At 43.2% G+C, this 21,175-nt stretch overlaps 1 protein-coding gene across 4 annotated transcripts in view; it reads left to right on the forward strand.

Moving 5' to 3' along the window:
* LOC137377319 (serine/threonine-protein kinase BRSK2) overlaps positions 1-21,175 on the forward strand; it is a 636,447-nt gene that overhangs the window by 488,035 nt on the left and 127,237 nt on the right. For all 4 annotated transcript variants that reach the window (XM_068046888.1, XM_068046887.1, XM_068046889.1 and 1 more), the window contains exon 7: positions 1,535-1,681. In XM_068046888.1, coding sequence (XP_067902989.1) covers positions 1,535-1,681 — 147 coding nt within the window. The remainder of the gene's footprint in view (positions 1-1,534; positions 1,682-21,175) is intronic.

A 21,175-nucleotide genomic window follows, 5' to 3' on the forward strand; every position in this document is an offset into this window, starting at 1 on the left:
TTTGTATATCCTGTGGTTATAATTTCTAATTCCTAGTGGATGCAAATGGGGGATAGTTTTATCTCTGGACAAGACTCACTTAAGAAAGCTCCTACTGACAGCATCAAATAAGGTTAGGAATTTAGTGATTGGGGTATTATGAATAGATAACACTTGTTTTGCTTACTAAAGCACAGGCATTCCTGACCGTGCAAACCCTCAAATGTGCATCCAAGTGTATACAAATCCAAATGGACTACTGTTACTATTAAATATTGTCCAGAGACTTGGGGATGAATTTTCCCAGCCCTTTGCTGGTGGACTGGGAGGCATGAGGGCTGACAATATGGTGGGGGAAGGCATTGGATGGGGTGCCAGATATTTTCCCGCTGCCAGGGCATATTGCCAGCGGCAGGAACCACAGTGGCACGGCCGGCCACCTGCTGGCAATTTGAGGCAATCAATTGCCCAATTAGGGGCCACCTCCTGCCCCCTCCAGCATTTTACCAGCATTGGGAGTGGCCTCTGTCACGTGGGGAGACTGCCAAGTAAACCCTGGTGGCCTCCCATCAGATTCCCGGGGGTGGGGGGGGGGGTGGGGTGGGGTGCTTCATGGCCCATGGAGCGGCCTTTCCCGTCCACCCCCACCACCTCCCTAGTGGCAATGGCTGTCACCTCATCCAAGGCGCTGCCGCCAGGGGTGGTGTGTGGGGGTTAGTGATAGGTGGGTGGTGGGAGGAGGTGCAGGCCACCGTTTTCAATTGGATGGTAGTCTCAGCAACCTCTTAACTGGCTGCCCCGGGGTCCAGCCACCCACCGGAGCAGGGTCAGCTCCCACTTTCGGTCCCGGTGGTGAACTTGAGCCTCTTCGGGAAAATCCAACCCTTGAAAACATAATCTAGGCTGGCACTTCAACATAGTACTGAGGGTGTGCTGCTTGGTCAGAAGTGTTGTCTTTCACATGAACTGTTAAACCAAGGCCCCTTCTGCCGTCTCAGGTAGACGTAAAAGAACCCATGGCACAATTCAAAGTCAAGCAGGGCAGTTTTCCCCAGTGTCCTACTTATCCCTCATCCTGCATCATTAAATGCAGGTCATTATCTTTTGCTCTTTTTGGGACCTGTTGTGTTGATGTCTGCATTTCCTACATTAAAATAACGATTACACTTTAAAGGTGCTTATTTGGTTGTATAGCGCCCTGGGATGTCCTGAGGTCATGAGAGGTGCTTTACAATAACTATTTGCATTTCTATAGAGCATAAAGGTAATACAAATAAACAGGTGATATTTGAGGAAATCAGAATTGGTCATTCGTTTGTGAATTTTCACCTCAACTAGAATTATTCTAGATTTCACCATCCCCCTCAAAAATAGAAAATAGTTTGCAAATCTTTATACTTATTTCAGTTAATGACCATTTGCTCTAAAGCAAATCCAGAAACGTTTTAAGAAGAGGAAACTGCATTCAATGTATTTCTAACATTATTCTCTTCAACTTCTTATCAGTTGGCTTGTTAAACAAGAACGTTAATACTGAGTTTTCCTGCTTTTGTAGGGAGCACTGCCATTTGATGATGATAATCTGAGACAGTTATTGGAAAAGGTAAAGCGTGGAGTGTTTCATATGCCGCACTTTATACCGCCGGACTGCCAAAACCTCTTAAAGGGAATGATCGAGGTGGATGCTGCAAAACGCTTAACAGTAAGTATTGGTTTTCTGTTTCTCCGCTTCTCTCTGGTTGTACCTTAATTTCTTGTTTGACCATGCAAATCATACATGGATGTTTCTTTTGAGGATATCAATAACAAAAACTACAGTATGCTCAAAGAACAATACAGTGCAGTGTTTCCAATAGTTTTAAAATTCAATAAAGATTCATAATGCTGTGTCAGTGATATACTTTCCACTTTATTGCATTCTTTCCCGCTGCACATTTTAACACAAACATTGACTGACTAAAACTCTCATTAAAAATGGACTAAGATGCCAATTGGGTTGTCACAATCAATTGATATCCTATTGAAGTATTAAGAGGAATCTCTAACCATCACAACAAGGTGAAGTGCGATCAATCACATGGCAAATGTACTGTAGTATATAAAGCATCTGTTCTTAGTTAGAAAATGTGGGTTATGGTGGATTGGAGAAGATGATTGCTTTTCAGAAAAGCCACTTCCCTGGTGGCATAGTGGGTAGCATAATGGCCCAGTATGCAGCTTAGCCATAAAGACCTACAGTGTCCAGGGTCTGCACTTTACTGAGTTAGCTGATCTCAGCCAGATGATGAAGAAGCGTGCATAATAATTTGATAACCCCACTAACCCACCGCTGGTTCAGTGCATTTAAGGCTAGGAGGAGGGGAAAATAATTAACTCCAGTTCCTGCTCCGAATCACATCAGAAAATTATGGTAGGTGAATGTCAAGTGATAACCGGATCAAGCTCAACTACAGTGTCCTCCAAAGCAAATAGCCTGCTAATTTTCAATGCCCAGATACATGAGAAAACTGGCATTTGGGTGAAGTAATGCAGGGTGTTAGCATCCATCTAGCCATACAGCAGCATGAGTCACTATCTTCAGAACAAAAGGGGTGAATATTTAAAGAAAAGGCTATACATTTTTAAATCTATCATACTTGGAATGCTGCTAAAAACATATTAAGGGGGAAAATAAGTGGGGCGAACCAGATTGTGCTTTCTGAAATAGCGGCGGATACTTTTAGAAGTGGCTATCGTAACATTGATTTCACATGGACATTTACATTGAATGATGAGATCATGGCCGGAATTTTGCGTTCAGACAGTGGCCCCACCCACCGCCTGAAAAGTCAGGGTGTGCCCACCTTCGCCGGGCCTGGAAGCCGCGCAGTGATTTTATGTGGCCCGGGCCCTTAATTGGCCTTGGTCGGGACTTCCGCCCCTCAGAGGGCCGGCAGCTCCTCAGTCCCAGCAGGATTGGGAGTGGTGGCCACTGCTGGGACTGCACCGAGTCAGAAGAGCAGCATGTACGTCGCCCTTCAGGAAGGTAAGTGGTGTTTGGACCTCGCCGGGGACAATCAGCTGGACTGTGGCGAGGGTTTATTTTAATATTCTTTCCCGGGGTGTGGGCTTCACTGGCTAGGCCAGCATTTATTGCCCATCTCTAATTGCCCTTGGGAAGGTAGTGGTGAGCTGCCTTCTTGAACTGCTGCAGTCCATGTGGGGTAGGTACACCCACAGTGCTGTTAGGAAGGGAGTTCCAGGATTTTGACCCAGAGACAGTGAAGGAACAGCGATGCAGTTCCAAGTCAGGATGTTGTGTGACTTGGAGGGGAACTTGCAGTTGGTGGTGTTCCCATGCATCTTCTGCCCTTGTCCTTCTAAGTGGCAGAGGTCGCGGAGTTTGGAAGGTGCTGTCGAAGGAGCCTTGGTGAGTTGCTGCAGTGCATCTTGTAGATTGTACACACTGCTGTCATTGTACATCGGTGGCGGAGCAAGTGACTATTTGAATGTTGTGGATGGGGTGCTAATCAAGTGGGCTGCTTTGTCCTGGATGGCGTCAATCTTCTTGAGTGTTGTTGGAGCTGCACCCATCCAGGCAAGTATTCCATCACACTCCTGACTTGTGCCTTGTAGATGGTGGACATGCTTTGGGGAGTCAGGAGGTGAATTATTCACTGCAGAATTCCCAGCCTCTGACCTGCTCTTGTAGCCACTGTATTTATATGGCTGGTCCAGTTCAGTTTCTGGTCAATGGTAGCCCCCAGGATGTTTAAAGTGTGGAATTCAGCGATGGTAATGCCATTGAATGTCAAGGGGAGATGATTAGATTCTCTCTTGTTGGAGATGGTCATTGCCTGGCACTTGTGTGGCCCAAATATAACTTGCTACTTATTAGCCCAAGCCTGAATGTTGTCCAGGTTGTTGCATATGGACATGGACTGCTTCAGTATCTGAGGAGTTGTGAATGGTGCTGAACATTGTGCAATTATCAGCGAACATCCTCACTTCTGACCTTATGGGGCGGGAAGGTCATTGATGAAGCAGCTGAAGTTGGTTGGGCCTTGGACACTACCCTGAGGAACTCCTGCAGTGATGTCCTGGGACTGAGATGATTGACCTCCAACAACCACAACCATCTTCCTTTGTGCTAGGTATGACTCCAACCAGTGGAGAATTTCCCCCGATTCCCATTGACTTCAGTTTTGCTAGGGCTCCTTGGTGCCACACCCGGTCAAATACTGCCTTGATGTCAAGGGCAGTCACTCTCACCTCACCTCTTGAGTTCAGCTCTTTTGTCCACGTTTGGACCAATGAAGTCAGGAGCTGAACCCAAACTGGGCATCAGTGAGCAGGTTATTGCTAAGTATGTGCCACTTAATAGCACTGTAGACAACACCTTCATCACTTTGCTGATAATTGAGAGTAGACTGATGGGGCGGTAATTGGCTGGATTTGATTTGTCCTGCTTTTTGTGGACAGGACATACCTGGGTAAATTTCCACATTGTCGGGAAGATGGCAGTGTTGTAGCTTTACTGGAACAGCTTGGCTAGGGTAATGGCTAGTTCTACAGCACAAGGCTTCAGTGCTATTGATGGAATGTTGTCAGGGTCCATAGCTTTGCAGTACCCAGTGCCTTCAGCCGTTTCTTGATATCATGTGGAGTGAATCGGATTGGCTGAAGACTGGCATCTGTGAAGCTAGGGTCTTCAGGAGGAGGCTGAGATGGATCATCCATTTGGCACTTCTGGTTGAAGATAGTTGCAAATGCTTCTGCCTTGTCTTTAGCACTTATATTCTGGGCTCCCCAATCATTGAGGATGGGGATATTTGCGAAGCCTCCTCCTCCTGTTAGTTGTTTATTTGTCCACCATCATTCACGACTGGATGTGGGAGGACTGCAGAGTTTAGATCCGATCCGTTGGTTGTGGAATCACTTAGCTCTGTCTATTGCATGCTGCTTCCGCTGTTTGGCATGCATGTAGTCCTGTGTTGTAGCTTCAGCAGATTGACACCTCATTTTTAGGTATGCCTAGTGCTGCTCCTGGCAAGCCCTCCTGCACTCTTCATTGGGTGAGGGTTGGAATGTCAGGCAGAGGGGTAATTTTATTGGGGGTGGCAGATGCTGCTTGAGGGGCCCTCCGTGAGGCACAGGTTGCCCGATCAGGAAGGTTCCCTCCACCCAGCCCACAAGGAGGCCGCCAGGTGGTGGTGCCCGGCTGCTGCTGGCAAAATACCAGCGGCGATGGGAAGAGGCCCTTAAATGGCAATTAATTGGCTGCTTAAGGACCTCAATTGGCCTGGGGCAGGCGGGCCATTTACCACTTCACCTGCATCTGATAAAATAGCAGCACAGACAGTTAGGTGACCAGAACGGCACTCCCCCGCCTCCCACTGGATTTTATGCCCACACCCTGCCCCCCACTCCTGGTGGGGCAGGGCATAACGTTTCCAGCCTATGAATGAATTACCCTTAACTGATTTGGCAGAGCAGATATCCTGACATGATGAACAACTGGTTTTCCAAAACTGCTTTTATATTTTGTGTAGTGGCAAACAAGAGCTTCTGGCTTCTGCTGTGCAGGTCTCATACAGCTGTCAGTGACCTCAGAATAAACTCGCTAAAATCACTCAGGCTTGCTGTTGGGAAAATTGTTCTTTTTTCTACTAGGTCTTGTGGCCTACCTTTGTGAATCTGGCAAGGCTTTGTAGAATTTTTTTTTAATTCATTCATGGGATGTGGGCGTCGCTGGCCAGGCCAGCATTTATTGCCCATCCCTAATTGCCCTTGAGAAGGTGGTGGTGAGCTGCCTTCTTGAACCGCAGCAGTCCATTTCGGGTAGGTATACCCACAGTGCTGTTAGGAAGGGAGTTCCAGGATTTTGACCCAGCGACAGTGAAGGAACGGCGATATAGTTCCATGTCAGTATGGTGTGTGACTTGGAGGGGAACTTGCAGGTAGTGGTGTTCCCATGCATTTGCTGCCCTTGTCCTTCTAGTTGGTAGAGGTCGCGGGTTTGAAAGGTGCTGTCTAAGGAGCCTTGGTGCATTGCTGCAGTGCATCTTGTAGATGATACACACTGCTGCCACTGTACGTCGGTGGTGGAGGGAGTGAATGTTTGTAGATGGGGTGCCAATCAAGCGGGCTGCTTTTGTCCTGGATGGTGTCGAGCTTCTTGAGTGTTGTTGGAGCTGCACCCATCCAGGCAAGTGGAGAGTATTCCATCATACTCCTGACTTGTGCCTTGTAGATGGTGGACAGGCTTTGGGGAGTCAGGAGGTGAGTTACTCGACTCATGATTCCTAGCCACCTGACTTGTGCTCTTGTAGCCATGGTATTTATTTGGCTACTCCAGTTTCTGGTCAATGGTAGCCCCTAGGATGTTGATAGTGGGGGATTCAGCAATGGTAATGCTGTTGAATGTCAAGGGGAGATGGTTAGATTCTCTCTTGTTGGAGATGGTCATTGCCTGGCACTTGTGTGGGGCGAATGTTACTTGCCGCTTATCAGCCCAAGCCTGGATATTGTCCAGGACTTGCTGCATTTCTACACGGGCTGCTGCAGTATCTGAGGAGTCACGAATGGTGCTGAACATTATGCAATCATCAGCAAACATCCCCACTTCTGACCTTATGATTGAAGGAAGGTCATTGATGAAGCAGCTGAAGATGGTTGGGCCCAGGACACTACCCTGAGGAACTCCTGCAGTGATGTCCTGAAGCTCAGATGATTGACCTCCAACAACCACAACCATCTTCCTTTGCGCTAGGTATGACTCCAACCTGCGGAGGGTTTTCCCCCTGCTTCCCATTGACCTCAGTTTTGCTAGGGCTCCTTGATGCCATACTCGGTCAAATGCTGCCTTGATGTCAAGGGCAGTCACTCTCACCTCACCTCTTGAGTTCAACTCTTTTGTCCATGTTTGAACCAAGGCTGTAATGAGGTCAGGAGCTGAGTGGCCCTGGCAGAACCCAAACTGAGCGTCACTGAGCAGGTTATTGCTAAGCAAGTGCCGCTTGATGGCACTGTTGATGACACCTTCCATCACTTTACTGATGATTGAGAGTAGGCTGATGGGGCGGTAACTGGCCGGGTTGGACTTGTCCTGCTTTTTGTGTACAGGACATACCTGGGCAATTTTCCACGTTGCAGGGTAGATGCCAGTGCTGTAGCTGTACTGGAACAGCTTGGCTATGAGCGCGGCACGTTCTGGAGCACAGGTCTTCAGTACTATTGCCGGAATATTGTCAGGGCCCATAGCTTTTGCAGTATCCAATGCCTTCAGTCGTTTCTTGATATCATGCGGAGTGAATCGAATTGGCTGAAGTCTGGCATCTGTGATGCTGGGGACTTCAGGAGGAGGCCGAGATGGATCATCAACTCGGCACTTCTGGTTGAAGATTGTTGCAAATGCTTCTGCCTTATCTTTCGCACTGATGTGCTGGGCTCCCCCATCATTGAGGATGGGGATATTTGTGGAGCCACCTCCTCCAATTAGTTGTTTAATTGTCCACCACCATTCACGGCTGGATGTGGCAGGACTGCAGAGCTTCGATCTGATCCGTTGGTTATGGGATCGCTTAGCTCTGTCTATCGCATGCTGCTTACGCAGTTTGGCACGCAGATAGTCCCGTGTTGTAGCTTCACCAGGTTGACACCTCATTCTGAGGTATGCCTGGTTCTGCTCCTGGCATGCCCTCCTGCACTCTTCGTTGAACCAGGGTTGGTCTCCTGGCTTGATGGTAACGGTAGAGTGGGGGCTATGCCGGGCCATGAGGTTACAGATTGTGGTTGAGTACAATTCTGCTGCTGCTGATGGCCTCATGGATGCCCAGTTTTGCATTGCTAGATCTGTTCGTTATCTATCCCATTTAGCACGGTGATAGTGCCACACAACGCGATGGATGGTATCCTCAATGCATAGTCATTTCACCACACATCCAGGTCATTAGGCTCGACCAGTTCTCCACACAAACACATGCCTGTTCTGTTTCCACACTCCTTTATCCCTGTTTTCTTCAACTGCCTATCAACTTTTTCTTAAATGTTGACATATTCTCCCCCTCGGTCACTAACTTTGATTGTGACTTCACTACCTCAAAATCCTCAATGTTAAAAAAAAATTCTTCTCCCTCAATTCTAAATGTTTTAGTTGTATTCTTGTCTGTATGTCCTCTTGTTCTAGTCCCCAATCATTGGAAACAGTTTATTTCTATTTACTGTAAAAGCCCTTCAGAATTCTAAACATTTCTATCAAATAGCCCATTAATCTTCTCTCTTCTCATAATAACAGCTCCAATTTTTTTAAGTTTATCCACGTATTTATATTTCCTCATACCAGGTCACATTCTAATGAATCTACACTGTACCCTCTGTATTTCCTCAATATCCTTTCTAGACAGTGCAGCCTAATACTACACACACACAGTACTGTTTAACTATAATGTTATTAACGTTTCATACAGATTCATCATTACATTTTGATTTTAACTTTTCTGAACATCTATATGCACCACATCCAGCATATTCCCCCATCGACCATTTCCACCATTTTCACAAAGACTTAATCCAGTTTGGCAAGCATGATCTTCCTTTCTGAAATCCATGTTGTCAGCTACTAATCATTTTCCTTTCATCTAGATATTTAGTAATTTCAGCTGTTAAAGATTGTAAAATTTTCCCTACCACAGATGTTAAGCTAATCAACCTGTAATTATCCAGATTAGCTATATTTCCATTTTTGAAAAAGTCTACTCTCCAGTCCTCCAACACATATCCACTCTCAACAGCACCCTAAAACAGGGATCCAGAATTTCCTGAAGACTTCTCCCAGCAGTGAAATTGTCATAGAACCTGGTTTATGTCGCAACAATCGCAGAAAATTGTGGAGTGAATTGTAATAGAACTTCCAAGCCTGTTTGTGAAGAAGACACTGAGACCAGGAAGCTTAGGCAGAGACTCTTTATTGCTTGCCACAGAGCTTACTTCTCCAGCCCTAACAACCCACAGCCAGTGCTGGCTGGCTCTTTATATATACACATTTGAATACAATTAACTAATTAACACTCAATACCTGTTCATCCTTGAACTACCAGATATTTATCATCCATTAACAGAACTTCAGACCCTAAAATGAGTCACTTACACTGTGCCATAATTCACTGGGACATTTGTGCCACTTCACTGTTATGCTGTTTAGTGCCAAAACGATGACATTCGTTATCTAAGCTCAACTCCATCTAAAATCCATGGCAATGGCGAGTTTCCTGAATCAACGCCATTTTAATCACTACTGCGACTCGGACTGCAACGAAATGTCGCTGGTGGGCCCTTGGTGACTTGGCTCCAAGATCAGGTTTTTTTACACATATATTAGAGTTGCCACGAACTTATTTGTTTAGCTCCCAAGGAGTCTGATCCCTAGCTGAGTGCTGCATTTTGCAGGTTTTAAATGATGCAACAACTTCACAGTTTATTACAAAATCAGATATAGAGTCATAGAGAGATACAGCACTGAAACAGGCCCTTTGGCCCACCGAGTCTGTGCTGACCATCAACCACCCATTTATACTAATCCTACATTAATCCCATATTCCTTACCACATCCCCACCTTCCCTCAATTCTCCTACCACCTAGCTACACTAGGGGCAATTTGCAATGGCCAATTTACCTATCAACCTGCAAGTCTTTAGCTGTGGTAGGAAACCGGAGTACCCGGCGGAAACCCACACGGTCACAGGGAGAACTTGCAAACTCCACACAGACAGTACCCAGAACCGAACCTGGGTTGCTAGAGCTGTGAGGCTGCAATGCTAACCATTGCACCACTTCAGAGAAGTGTTGAAAAATTAGAGTGTGATTAAATCATATAAACATTAGAAACACATGAAAAACATCACATCCAAGGTGTAATATAGGTACATTATATTTATCTCATCATGTTGGGCTGTGGGATGATTAGATCTATACTTTATTGTTAGATCTCGAAATAAAATTACCTTCAAGTATTAAGCTTATTTTCCAAGTGAGTGATACATAGACTCTCATCTGGGAGCTGACCTTTGCCAAGAGAAAGCCTCATAGCTCCCAGTCCTCTTTGCAACTCAAGATTTCTCCAAGAAATGGCTGTCCACGACAGCATCTTATCTATCAGTGTGATGTCCATCTCTTTTCCCAAGGTAAGGAGCTGAATGCTGGAGCGCAAGTACATGCAAATAAAACATAATGCCCTGCATCTTTGATTCCCTCTTGGCAAACCAGTTTTCTGGGAACAACTTCAAGGTGCTTCCTTGGGTCAACAGGACTCATTACTTTATAGACCAAGAAGAATTGTTCTTTCATTTTATTTATGGTAATATTTCTTGTCTCCCCTTGTTTATTTTCTGCTTATTCACTGCCTTCTTCTTCCAAGGGTTCCACCTCACAAATAACTATTCTCTTTGTGCTGATATTGTTAAACATATTACTATTCCTTTTAGTAGTTTCTGGGATTCTCTCCTCATACTCCATCTTTGCTCTGCTCATCTCTCTTTTAACCTCTTTCCTTATTTCCTCATATTCTCTGTTATTGTTATCACTCTGGACAGCCACTGAATGTTCCAGACCCACATCTTGGGAGCTGGCAGCACTAACATGCAACTACAATTAAAATAAAAGCAGCTCATGTTAACACTGTCTACTTCAATTACATGTTCATGACAATGACGGATTTACTTGCATATTAATAAACCGGACCGTGTTTGGCCCCCCTTATCTTCTCAGTGTTACGCTAAAGCCTTATCTATACGTGATTTTGTTTTTAGATTAGATTAGATTAGAGATACAGCACTGAAACAGGCCCTTCGGCCCACCGAGTCTGTGCCGACCAGCAACCACCCATTTATACTAATCCTACACTAATCCCATATTCCTACCAAACATCCCCATCTGTCCCTATATTTCCCTACCACTTACCTATACTGGTGACAATTTATAATGGCCAATTTACCTACCAACCTGCAAGTCTTTTGGCTTGTGGGAGGAAACCGGAGCACCCGGAGAAAACCCACGCAGACACAGGGAGAACTTGCAAACTCCACACAGGCAGTGCCCAGAATCGAACCCGGGTCCCTGGAGCTGTGAGGCTGCAGTGCTAACCACTGCGCCACTGTGCCGCCCAATTTTGATTCCGAATTCAAATTTTTATAAAGAATTATTTTTTATTTGAATGGGGTGATTATATTTGCATATACCTGTTTCCTCTCTCAATTTCCAGCTCATAATAAATTCGCAGAACGCTCTACATATATTCTTAAACAAGTATTGCCTTTTTAAATTACTTCATAAAGCTACTTATACCTGAGGTAGATAAGACAGTTTTGTGTGCATTTGCAACAGAAATTATTTTAAATTTAAAATTTAGTTGGAAGGTCTATAAATAAGATCGTCAAGAATCTAAAACAAAACAAGGCTATTCCCAAGGATAAAGATGAGATTTAAGGTGCAGTTTTGGGATACTGTGTTGCTTTTGACGCTCAATATTGCAGGTCTAAGATGGCCTAGTCGAAGATAATTTTCACTCTTCAACACTTTGTCATTTTTCAGGGTAATCTACAGAAGATCATTAATACAATGTAGTTAGAAAGATCATTGACTACTGCACTGTAACAAGAATATTATAAATCTAACTTAAAGCTAATGGAGTAGCCAAACCTAATTCTTATTTTTTGGTCTGTAATGGCACATGCTGCAGCACAATGCTTCAATTTTAGTTAAGGGGTATTCAAGACACGAAGTGTGAAAAGGTTTTAACTGCAAGTTGATTAGAAGCACTCTAATTGCTCTACTATCTTTTGCATTTAAGGTTATTTACTAGTAAAGTACTAGAGCTGCCCTTCTCCTTTCACAGCCTGCCTACATGTTAAAGTGGGAAACTCTGCAGAGTGATATGCATCACTATTTACAGATTTATTTTATCTCATTTACATTTTTATATTGCAAGCCATTTACTCAAGAATTTACAACTCTGCCTTATCATCCTTCTACTTAGCCGAGGATTGGATTAAGTGAAAATGACTGTCCAACGAATATGAACGGAACTCTGACATCTCTTAATGTACTCAGAACTATTCACTCAATTTTACAAATGTAATACCTACATATCAATGTATCACTCAACCCAACAAACAAATTTCTCTGCAGCACCTGTGGAAGAGCCTGTCACTCCAGAATTGGCCTTTATAGCCACTCCAGGCGCTGCTTCACAAACCACTGACCACCTCCAGGCGCGTATCCATTGTCTCTCGAGATAAGGAGGCCCAAAAGAAAGAAAAAAGAAAGAAACTCAACCCACCCATCAAACCATTAACGACTCAGTAAGCCCCTAGGAATTTGTTACCGATCGCACTTTCCCATCTTGGAATATTGGGAACTAGAGTTTGTACTCATGTTAACCTGTATGGGAATTGAAGGCATGTCCACTAAACTAACTAAATAAGCAGATGTCCAGAGCCAACGTTTATTGGGAAATAGATGCATACCTATTGAACCATATCAACAAAAATCTGAAACCTGGGCAATGGATGCATACTAGCTAAATCAGCTCTTCATTTGGTTAGCAAGTGTGAGTTATACTTTCCAGTATAAGTCTATTCTTGTACTTAATGAAATATTATTAATGTATCTGCATACCGTTACCAAATATATAATCAAACCAAAATAATACTTACCAATAAGAACACTTACTGAGAACCAATTGAAACTGGTTGTACTTCCACTGGGAGCCTGGTGGAAGGAAAAAGCAGATTGATGCCAAGGGAGCAGGCCAACCTACCAGCAGTGTTCTGATTCATTCCTTTCCCCCATCTCCAGGGATACAGCAGACGGCACTCTCACTAATGTCCTAATAGTGCCTCAGTTAGCGTACAGTGTGCAGTATTGGGCTGCATATGATTGGACATTTTGAGACTTTAGGGGGGGCACAAGCAGATGCTACTTGGTATGAGGAAATGCAAATATGAAGAAGGGTTTGAAAAATTGAGTTTTTTTCATTGCGACAATGCACCTGATAGACAATTTGATCAATTTTAAAATTATGGAAGGATAGGAGAGGGTAGATAGAGACCAACAATTTCCAGACGTGGGGGGTCTGAAATGTGGAGCCATGGGTCTGAGAGTAAATGTAGCAGTTATGGAAAAGAAAGCAAGAAAAACTTCTTTATAGAGAGTGGGTACTTTTCACCTAACCTGCCTGGCAGGAAACTGACCACTGAGGGAAAGTAAAATCAGGCGGAACGTAAAAGAGGCAGGCGATCAAATCCCAACCATTTCTTGCTGGGCATATTTGGCTAAAATTACACTTAAAGAATTGTCATGCTCTGGAATTCTCTTCCAGGGTTAGGAGTTGAGGCACAAACTACATTAAAGATTAGATTGGGTAGGTGGATGAAAGAAAATGGAATGAAGGGATACCAACTAGAGAACAGGCCATCCTAGACTGGATATTATGCAATGAGAGAGGAATAATTCACAATCTAGTGGTGCGAGACCCCTTGAGGACAAGCGACCATAATATGATAGAATTCATCATCATGATGGAGAGTGACGTAGCTGATTCTGAGACAAGGGTCCTGAATCTTAGTAAAGGAAACTACGAAGGTTTGAGGCGCGAGTTGGCCATGACAGATTGGGAAAATTTACTTAAAGGGATGACGGTGGATAGGCAATGGCAAGCATTTAAAGAGCGCATGGATGAACTGCAACAATTGTTTATCCCTGTCTTGCGCAAAAGTAAAACGGGAAAGGTAGCCAAACCATGGCTTACAAGGGAAATTAGAGATAGCATTAGATCCAAGGAAGAGGCATATAAATTTGCCACGAAAAACAACAGACCTGAGGATTGGGAGCAGTTTAGAATTCAGCAAAGGAGGCCCAAGGGATTGATTAAAAAGGGGAAAAAGAGTACGAGAGCAAGCTTGTGGGGAACATAAAAACTGACTGTAAAAGTTCCTATAGGTATGTGAAGAGAAAAAGATTGGTGAAGACAAATGTCGGTCCCTTACAGTCAGAAACAGGGGAATTTATTATGGGGAATAAAGAAATGGCTGACCAACTAAATGCATACTTTGGTTCTGTCTTCAGAACACAGGGCTGTGTGAGAGAGAGGAACTGAAAGAAATCAGTATTCGTAGAGAAATGGTGTTGGGGAAAATGATGGGATTGAAGGCCGATAAATTCCCAGGGCCTGATGGTATGCATCCCAGAGTACTTAAGGAAGTGGCCCGATAAATAGTGGATGCATTGGTGGTCATCTTCCAAGATTCTATAGACTCTGGAACAGTTCTTACAGATTGGAGGGTAGCTAATGTAACCCCACTATTTAAAAAGGAAGGTAGAGAGAAAGCAGGGAATTATAGACCAGTCAGCCTGACGTAGGTAGTGGGAAAAATTCTAGAGTCCATTATCAAAGATTTTATAGCTGAGCACTTAAAGAACAGTGGTAGAATCGGTCAGTCAGCATGGAATTACGAACGGGAAATCATGCTTGACAGATCTACTAGAATTCTTCGAGGATGTAACTAGTAGAGTTGTTGATGGGGAGCCAGTGGATGTGGTTTATTTGGACTTTCAGAAGGCTTTCGACAAAGCCTCACATAAGAGACCAGCATGTAAAATTAAAGCGCATGGGATTGGGGGTAGTGTATTGCGATGGATAGAAAATTGGTTGGCGGACAGGAAACAAAGAGTAGGGATAAATGGGTCTTTTTCCGAATGGCAGGCAGTGACTAGTGGGGTACTGCAGGGATCGGTGCTAGGACCCCAGCTATTCACAATATACATTAATGATTTAGATGAGGGAACTAAATGTAATCTCTCCAAATTTGCAGATGAGACAAAACTGGGTGGGAGGGTGAGTTGTGAGGAGAATGCAGAGAGGCTTCAGGGTGATTTGGACAAGTTGAGTGAGTGGGCTAGTGCATGGCAGATGCAGTATAATGTGGATAAATGTGAGGTTATCCACTTTGATGGCAAAAACAGGAAGGCAGATTATTATCTGAATGGCTATAAACTGAGAGAGGGGAATATGCAGCAAGACCTGGGTGTTCTCGTACACCAGTCGCTGAAGGTAAGCATGCAAGTCCAACAGGCGGTACAAAAGGCAAATGGTATGTTGGCCTTCATCGCGAGAGGATTCAAGTACAGGAGCAGGGATGTCTTGCTGCAATTATACAGGGCCTTGGTGAGGCCACACCTGGAATATTGTGTGCAGTTTTGGTCCCCTTATCTGAGGAAGGATGTTCTTGCTATAGAGGGAGTGCAGGGAAGGTTTACCAGACTGAATCCTGGGATGGTGGGACTGACGTATGAGGAGAGATTGAGTCGGTTAGGTTTACATTCGCTGGAGATCAGAAGAGTGAGGGGGGATCTCATAGAAACCTATAAAATTCTAACAGACTTGACAGGGTAGATGCAGGAAGGATGTTCCCGACGGTGAGCGAGTCCAGAACCAGGGGTCACAGTCTAAGGAAACGGGTTAAACCTTTCAGGACTGATGAGGAGAAATTGCTTCACCCAGAGAGTGGCGAGCCTGTGGAATTCGCTACCACAGAAAGCAGTTGAGGCCAAAACATTGTATGTTTTCAAGAAGGAGTTAGATATAGCTCTTGGGTCTAAAGGGATCAAAGGGTATGGGGCGAAAGCGGGAACAGGCTACTGAGTTGGATGATCAACCATGATCATAATGAATGGCAAAGCAGGCTCAAAGGGCCTAATGGCCTACTCCTCCTATTTTCTATGTTTCTGTGTTTCTAAAACAGTGTGCCTTTAAGGCTAATCACAGGGTGCCAGCTGCACCTATCCATAGGCCACAGCAGGAGAGGTCACATGGTGTTGTGTAACAATTTAACTGTGTAAAAACCAGCTGAAACCAGTTTTGAGAGACTCACCAGTGAAGCATGCTACTGGAGAATAGAGCTGTCTTTACCTCTCAGCAAGAATTCTACAAGGAGCTACAGACCAAGTTAATTGTCTAAGGAGGAAATAACCCTTTGAAAAGACCATTTGTATTGCTGAAGTAAGGTTTCGACTGAGAGACTGTCGGTTTCTAAATTCCTGTCGAGTGGCATTTGATTATTTTCACATTAGAATACCTCACCCATCAGGAACTTAACCCACAAAGACTTATTTTTTTTATTCTTAGGAAACAGCTAATTTTTCAAACATCCTTTTTTTAAAAAAAGAAACCAGTTAACCGTTAGTTTTTGAGTGTATGTGCGTGAATGGGGGAGTTAGGTTAAAATAAGAAGTTATAAGGCCTTTAGACACAGGTTTATCTTAATAGTGTTTAAGATTTAGTTTTAATAAATAGTTAATTTGTTGTCTAAAGATACCTGGTTTGGTCTGTTTTATTCTGGGGATTACTAGAGGGTTTAATTCGGATGTTTTCCAGTTGGGTAGGAAAACTTTAATAATATGCTGCGACCTGTGGATTGATGGGACTGAATTGACAGTGCAGTGCTCCCACCTCGGTCATAACACTGGTCAAAGTGCGCTTTGTGGTTGGCCTGCTTTGCTCAGGGTTTCCTTGAACGCAGAATTATAGTTGGCTCTATTCTCCTGGTCACTGGCTGTAGTAGTTTGTAGGCTTGGAGAGTCCACTTTTGCAGACTGTTTTCAAACTTGATGTTTTCAAGAGAGTAAGGGAAGCATGCAGCTTTCTGCTGTTGTGCACTGTGAGTTACTCCTTGTCTTCTCTGAGTGTAACAAAACTTCTGTTTTTTCAGAAATGGACAGACGGTCATATGATTCTCTCAAACCCCTTTGTTTTTAATGAGATACAAGATTCAGAATTGGCACCACAGGTTCCAGGATGCCAATATTTACACTTGGAGGGTTTTGTTCTTCAATGCGTCATGATGGCCTTGGCTGCCATGCTAATGAAGCAATCCTAGATAATTCAATTACATAAAGCAAGCCATTGTTCTGGGTCCAGGGCTCCTCATACTTCTGTCTACAGTTGGGCCTTTGAATGTGCAAAGGTGTTTCAGATACAAATTGCCATGGCCATCTTGGCTGCCAGTTTTTTTAAGTTGCTGTAGGATATTTTCCTTTAAAAGCCTAATGCAAGTTTCCAACCAATGAAATTAATATTTCTATTTGGCATATGGGGTTTTCATGACAAGAGAAATATGAGGTGGGAGGCAGCATGAGAAATTACGGTGGAAAGGACTTTGGGAATTGTCCCATGAAAAGTTACATGGAAACTGCTATACGTCCTCTCACTCTTAAAATGGAATTTGAAAGGCTCTTTTATGTTACGTTACTAAGTGATGTTAGTTATTAGAATTTTCCAGCGCTCTATGCGACAGTTAAGTACAAAGTGAAACATTCTCAAAGCTCCTGACTGTTTCTGAAAGTATAGGAATCTAAATACTTAACTGCCAAACATGTAATTATATTCATAGAATCAACAGCAGAGCTACAGAATATTCGGCCCCACTGGTCCATGTTGGTGTTTATTATCCACACAATGTTCTTCCCACTCGTAATTATCTTTTCTGACCCAGCCCCTCTATCTCTCCATTCCCTTCCCCCTCAAACTTCTCTCCATCAAACTTCCTGCAGTGTCTCAATGCTACCTACTTCAACTACTCCATGTGGCTGTGCGTTCCACGTCCTTCCCACTCTTTATATAAAGAAATTCCTCCTAAATTCTTAATTTGATTAGTCAGTGGCTATCTTTATTAATACGGGACACCCCTTCCCACTTTCTGTCAGCTTGAGAAACTTCCCTTAACTACTTTGTTTCATGTTTTATAGCCATCTCTAAATCCATTTTACTTCCTCGCCCGACTCCACATGCCCCAAGCTTAGTCATGAGTCTCCTTACGTTGCATCGCCCTTGTCTATTCTTCCTGTTACTTCATTCAAAGAATTGAATAAGGTTGGATGTCCTGGTCTTTGCAGCACTGAAGAAATCTAAGTTTAAACTTCTCCATGATATAATTGGCAATCATCCAGCATCTATTAATGTGAATGAAATATCATTCTGCCACCTTTTCTTTGCGTATCCATTAACTGACAGGATGATTGCTATTTCAGGTTTAGTTCACACTGAATACACCCAATTTGTTTTTCAAAAAGGCCGTCACTTTGTTAGATGCCTATATAAATACCTCAATTACAGTGGCATTGCTATCGCTGCTGACTAGACTTGCCTGTATTTGCATACCTGCTTCCTACCCTTTGTTGTTGCTATAGTTGAAAGCTGTTTGTATTGTATTACATCACTCTGTCATGCCTGAGCAAGGACATTGCATTAGTTTAACTGAGCTCATTATTGCATTAGCTCTGAATATTGAGTCTTGTGGGCTTGTACAGAACAAAAAAATATTTTTTATAGAGTTTGAAATGTATATATGCCATTGGAGTACACTTTTAGGAATAGGAAATGGTTAGTTGAGCATTGGGATTAGTTATATTCGACATGCTTTGTAAAATTCAGCTCTAGCGATATCTGTTTTAACTGGAAAAGTTCTACCACTAATTATTTTAAGAGAATGAAACACAATTCTAATCCATATTATGTACCAATTAAATCTGATAGTTCCAGTTAAATTAAAGCAAATATATAACCGATTCAGAAGCACTGATTCGGACATGAGCATACAGGATGATTATTAGATAATCAAAGCCACGAAAAAGGTGGAGATTAACAACAGTCAGCAATTTGGAAGGATCAGAAGATGTAAGTAGATGCTCCAGTCATTAATATCTGGTTTCAAGATTTCGACCAGATATTTGATAAATCTGTGAAGACGGTCTCTGGACAAAGTTCTCTGTACAAAATGTTAAGTTTGGAAACTCCTGATATTTCAAGTCAAACTAGCTTCTATAGCGAGTCACTTTTATGAGGTTGTTGACACTGGGGAGATTCCAGATTGTTTAAAAAGTAGAGATCATTTGAATGGCAAGATCTTTGCAAAAGACCTTTATGGGTCAGTGAAAGTTTTGCGTTGTTGGTAAAATAGATAAGTTGAGTTTCTTTAAAATCAAATTATAGATCTAGACCTGTAAAAAAAATTCTTCTTGGCATTAAGTGGCCCAGTTAATAGCTGTTGCATGTCTCTCTGTTTAGAAATACAACTGATTGAGTGGAATGGCTCTTTCTTTTATGTATCATATATCAGTTTAAGTAAAGGGAGTAATTTTTAAGTAAGATAGGCCATTTTGATATCACTCATAATGGGAAATATAATATCCCCTTTGCCGGAGAAGCCAGAGACTGCTGCTCCATCATTTTTTCTAAGTGGTGTATATCATGACATACATCAATAATTGCACTTATGATTAATGCAACTTACAATTCTTAACAGAATGCATATTACTTGAACACTTGCTAAGCACTAAGGCATGCCCACCTTACTGATACATTGATATCACTCCAACCTATGGACTAGGCGTGCATAATTTGATTTGGGCTATTATCCTCAAAAGATCAATCCTAATTTTAAGACCTTCCCTTCTAAGGAAATAATGATTCATTCCTGGTGTCTCTCCTGCACCTCCATCTACTTGGGCTGACGATAGTGATTCACTGATGTTACAACCAGGTGAGGAGGGGGTCTCAGGCTTCCCTTTCGCCCCTTCTCTGGTTTGACCACAACAAGGTTTATCCTTTTTTTTACACAGTGATTGAACTTACCATCTCAGTAAGCACTTGCTCCTGTGCCTCTAATACAATTGCCAAAGAGCCAATTAGACAGATTTTCTGAAGTTTAAACAAGAAAGATGTAAATTTAGTATCCTTAACACTCTAAAATTACACTACGCATTTACGCACTCATTCATACAAGAGACACACACACACAAACAGAATACAGAGGGAAAACAGAGTTGGTTGGTTGGAGTAGAGTCTGGAATAAATGGAATTTAAATAAAGTTCATCAGTCCCAGAGTCCTTCGTTGAAATTGTAGTTCTGAAGTCCTCGCTGGGCCACATACACGGCTCAAGCTTGCTTCTCAGGCTTTGAAAGGGAGAAGAGGGGGTGCGATCCTTGTTCCCCTAGTTGTTGGTTGTGGTGGTCTGTAGACTTGGCTTTACCCGTTGTAGCCAGGTCTTCGCTGGATTTTTACTGGAAAGAGAGAGAGAAAGAGAGCTGCTCCCTTGATGGCTTACAATTACTGGTCTGCTTTCTGAGTCACAAAAACTCACAGTCCCCCAGAGTTGCACAAACAGTCACATGACATTACCACCTCTTTGTGTTTTAATGAAGTCCTTCTGGAATTTTCTCTGAGATTCAAGGCTCTCTCCTCAGGCTGTCAAGACACACTTGGTCGGGGTTGGCTATTTCAAAGTCAATGGGTGTCAATGGCTGCTGATCACCGTGTTATGAAAGCCATTTCAGGTGATTGAATGAGCGAGCGCCCTGTCATGCAGGCCCCCACCTGCCAAGAATGAGGCAAATATTATTTCGCCACATGAACATTAAAACTTTAAATTGTTGTGGAGAAGATAAGAAGGCCTATTACAAAGGATTGCCAAGCACCTGACTGGAAAATCATTTGCATAGTAACAGACAATACTTGGAACGGACAAAGAGGCCACTGCCTGCTCCAATTTAATCCACAATGGACTTTTGATTACCAGACGTTGAAGGTGGAGAGGCTAGTATTCCAGGTTAACTGTTAAGATGGCCAAGTGCACAAACAGACGTGGTCAGACCAGTTTAGTCACATGACTAACTGACTTGGAGTTTTTTTAATTTGAACTTGCTGCAGAGAATTTGAATTCAGAAAGCTGTTTGCTCCTGGACTGAGAACATCTCTCTCCTGTCTGCTCCCATCTCTTTCTCATGGAACTGAAGACCATTAAAGGCACATGAACCTCAAGAGAGAAAAGTCTCCTGCAGTGAACAAGGTTTAAGAAGAATACTGGGCCCCAACGAAAATCAAGATTATCTACAATCAAGGACGACAGCGAGCTCGAAGCACAGTAAAAACCCCTCTTCAGAGATTGCCTCAACCTTTCTCACTTAATTTTTTCTTCTGCTCTTTTCTGTCTCCATTTGCATGTGCATATCGCAGATGCATGCTAGCGTGGGGTACAGCGTGTATCCGTAAGCATTAACTGAATTAGAGTTTAAGTTTAATAAAATTTCGCTTTTCTTCTTTAAATCTAAGAAAGCCTGTTTATGCTCATTTCTTTGTCTTATAATTGGAAAGTGGTGAACAAGG

This window comes from Heterodontus francisci, chromosome 14 (assembly GCF_036365525.1).
Source record: "Heterodontus francisci isolate sHetFra1 chromosome 14, sHetFra1.hap1, whole genome shotgun sequence".
Classification (NCBI taxonomy): Eukaryota; Metazoa; Chordata; class Chondrichthyes; order Heterodontiformes; family Heterodontidae; genus Heterodontus; species Heterodontus francisci.